This window comes from Diaphorina citri, unplaced genomic scaffold (assembly GCF_000475195.1).
Source record: "Diaphorina citri unplaced genomic scaffold, Diaci psyllid genome assembly version 1.1 scaffold13427, whole genome shotgun sequence".
In the NCBI taxonomy this organism is placed as follows: Eukaryota; Metazoa; Arthropoda; class Insecta; order Hemiptera; family Psyllidae; genus Diaphorina; species Diaphorina citri.
Window position 1 is genome coordinate 8,207 of NW_007390794.1, and position 3,600 is coordinate 11,806.

Below are 3,600 nucleotides of genomic sequence, written 5' to 3' on the forward strand. Positions count from 1 at the left end.
TGTAGATTTTAATCTTTCACTGAACTTCACTGTCAATGAGTCGGATCCTAAAGCATGTACATAACTCACTCTTCAACTCCTTATCGGTATAGAGAGTTAGGATTTGACTCATTGACTGATCACTGAAAAGTGAAGTAAATCAATAGAGTGGTAATGGTAATAGACCGAACTTGGGAAAACAAGTTATATTCCAGCCTGCGGATACACCAACATGGCAAACATGTACTACTGCCTAATCAGTATTATGAGATTACTTTCTAATCCTCAATATTTACACATTACATTTAGCATTTGGAAAGATTCGTTGGATCAAAGTTCTTTCGCCTAGACAAGGGTCTTCACCACCACAAAACTGAGGTAGGTTGTGGGCAGATTCAATGTTGACGACTTGGAAATATTTTCCCTTCACAAGAATCGGAAGTTCCCAACTAAAAAGTTGCAAGATATTTTGGGATAGCCAAAGAAATAGAAACTGCTTACGTTTACTATGAATTTACATCATGTTTTTTGTATTGTGTTGATAACGATTATATTCCTCTATTAAGTTGAATATGATCCGGATTTACCTAATTTTTACCTATTTTTCTTCTTTTTATTCTGCTTTCCTCCTTTTCCTTTCTTCTTTTGATTACTTTTACCAGGTTTCGCCATGTATTTATTGTAGTTCACCTTGGAAAAGTCCACCGTAGATATTGTCCCACCACTCTTACCTTTGGAGCTGTCATTTTCTTTTGGTTCACTTTTTATTTTATGTCGCTTGGTTTTCTCGTTAGACTCTTCAGGTTTCTCTACTTTAATTTTCTTCATCGCTGGTTGCTCTTCCTTTTCTTCTTCTCTTTCTCGTAATATTTTCTTTCGTTTTTCTTTCTCCATTTCTACTTTCTCCTCGGATTTGATTTGTTTGAGAACAACTGGCTCTTGTGTTATCTTGACATTTTCTTCCGGTTCTGTTTTCACTTGCGGGGTGAGGGCATCTATCTTCTTCTGCTCAGCATTTTCCTTATCCACTTTTTCTTGGATTGCTTTGGCATATTCTTTGGATTTCAAAAATCTCTGATAAGGAGTTTCGAATCGCGATGTTTTCAGTTTAATTTTCTGATACTTGTTGGAGCCAATTTTCATTTTATCTTCGAAAAATAATCCGATCTGGGCTATTTTCTTATCCTGTGGGTCATAGGAAGACAAGTGAGTGTTGCTAGGAGCACAAATTATATTGTTTGGGAACACAGGGGGCAAACCTTTGTAGTTGAGACAGTCCATGGAGTCATGAGGGGGAGATACTTGCTGCTGCTGCTTCTTCTTCATCCCGTCCAAGCTAGGCTGTAACTTCTCCACTGGTTTAGTCAGAGATTGTAATCTTGCCTTCAATATAATAGCATGGATATCTAATACATGCTCTTTCACTGTTTGAGGCACAGGATTACAGCAGGCAAATATCCCCTGTATATCCCGCGGTATAGACTGAGCCATTTGTAGTAACATATGATTAGGTAACACATAGCCTGTACTTTCATCTTTGTCACGTGCTATCCTATCCCTCCACTTGTAAAGTTCTCTCAGTGCATATTTCTGTTGATTATTAAGAAGGGCATGACTACGGAAGATGTTCATATATCCTTCTTCATTAAACACTGGCTTCTCATACTTGAGTTTGCAGATGTTTCTACTGTTGGTGAATGTTGACAATACCAAGTTCTGTTTACCATGGGCTGCAGCACTTAGATCTAGCTTCATACAATCATACACATACAGGAGATAATGTGTATCTGTACGTGCATACTGGATGGCAGGTTCTGGTAATGGTCGATGTCTCCAGTCAAATAACTGAAAGGTTTTATCACTGTCAACATCGCAGTAATGTTTGAGGAGGTAGGCTAGTGACTGACGAGGCATTGGTAGAAACTTACATGCTTGATGTGTATCAAACATACCAACTACATACAGACCGAAATCTTTCTGTAACCACTTGATGTCACTATCTGCTCCATGGAATACTTTCACAATATTCTTATCTGTGAGTACTTCATTGAGAACTTCCAAGTCCTCTCTTAGTTTCAATGTGTCTACAATATAATCTTTATCTCGGGTAGAGATCTGCATGAGGCATGTATAACCCTGGTACGAGCGGTAGTTATGATATTCCAGATCTATGGCTATCTCCTGTTGTTGCTTCAGCTCCGACACTAGTTGTGTCACTTGCTCTGGTTCTGTTATCATCATCAGTGGCGTATCACTCAGAGGTAATGCTTGTTTTGGCTCTTCACATTTTAGAAAATCTTCCTTGGGAACATACAAGTCCAGTTCATACTCATATGGATGACAGAAACTCTCTATAGCATCATATTTCTCCAGAAGAATGGCCAAGGGTTTCAGTGCATTTGGTTTTTCTTTAAGTTTGGGTTCAAACAGCTGCTCATAACTATTATCTACTTTGACCTTGAACTGCAGCTGAGGTCGTTCAATCTCGACAGCTCCTTTGTTCAACATAAACCAGTTTGCTGACTTCTTCTTGTTATCATGAACTTCTTGCCACACATTGGATGCTTTGGCGTTTTTATTCCAACTCTCCTTGACTATTTTAGGTTGGGAGGGGAGTACGCTTGGGGTCTTGGTTCCTGCCATCACATCTATCCTTGTGTTTATACTCTCAAGTAACTTATCATTCGCTTCAGTGAGTATATCTTTCTGTCCCTCCAGATAAAGTTTAGACATGGATTTGGAAATATTTTGTGTCTTGAGGAGAGAATCCACTAGTGTCATTACTTTGTCACTCGTGCCAGCTACCCCACTGATGTAATTAGGGGAAGCAATAAGCAACGAGTTCTCATGGGTTGAGGGAAAGCTCTGAGCTGTTTTGGTACATTTCACAATGCTCTTATACGCATTCTGCACCAGCACGTCCAAGGTCTTACTAAGCTCTTTGTTAGCCTCGTCACTTTTTGGGATTTCTTGGTTTGTATCCGACATTTTGGTTACAATAAATAAAAAGCTACAAATGATATAAGAAATATGAATGTCTACACTAGCAGCAGCACTATTTTCTATCGTCAGAACTCTTACCATCACAGGCCACAATCTTGAGTTTATTCACCCTCGCTATCTCCGCTACTTCACGGAACTCGACGTCTGTTAACACAAATGTCCACACGTTGTCACAAAAACGATACGTATTCAATTTACCCGACTTGAATGTCAATCTGGACTTCACTTTACTAGGGAGGGCACCATTGATAGATTTATCAAACTGTAGCAGAACTTTCATAGCCAGTGTAGGAGTGATGGTTCCATACTGAATGAGTTCATCAAGACTTTCCTGTAGAGTATTGCCGAGAGTCGTGTTTCTATACAGTTGGTAAGACATACTAGTGAGTCACTTGGTCAATTATCTTTGCATTGCTTGAACTTGTTCCTTCAATCCCTCAAGCAGGTGACTGTTCTGCACAATAAAATCTTGTTGCCGACCAAGTTGAGTTTTGATTAGGTCCAACTTTTTGATGTTCTGAAATTAAAAGGAAAAAAAATCTCGGTTTGAATCAAGTCAGGTAATATGATGGCTGTATCGTTTTTGTGGCCAAGTGTTGATCCTCACTGCCTCTTAAA

General features: G+C 39.1%; 2 protein-coding genes across 2 annotated transcripts; both read right to left on the reverse strand.

Moving 5' to 3' along the window:
- Window positions 1-82: 82 nt before the first annotated feature.
- On the reverse strand, window positions 83-2,992 carry LOC103522977 (exosome component 10). Its single transcript, XM_008488057.3, has one exon. It carries the CDS (start codon window positions 2,965-2,967, stop codon window positions 574-576), a length of 2,394 nt encoding a protein of 797 aa, XP_008486279.2. The 5' UTR covers window positions 2,968-2,992; the 3' UTR covers window positions 83-573.
- Window positions 2,937-3,517, reverse strand: LOC108254142 (transcription initiation factor IIA subunit 2). The gene has a single exon (XM_017449128.2). It carries the CDS (start codon window positions 3,359-3,361, stop codon window positions 3,035-3,037), a length of 327 nt encoding a protein of 108 aa, XP_017304617.1. The 5' UTR covers window positions 3,362-3,517; the 3' UTR covers window positions 2,937-3,034.
- Window positions 3,518-3,600: the final 83 nt, after the last annotated feature.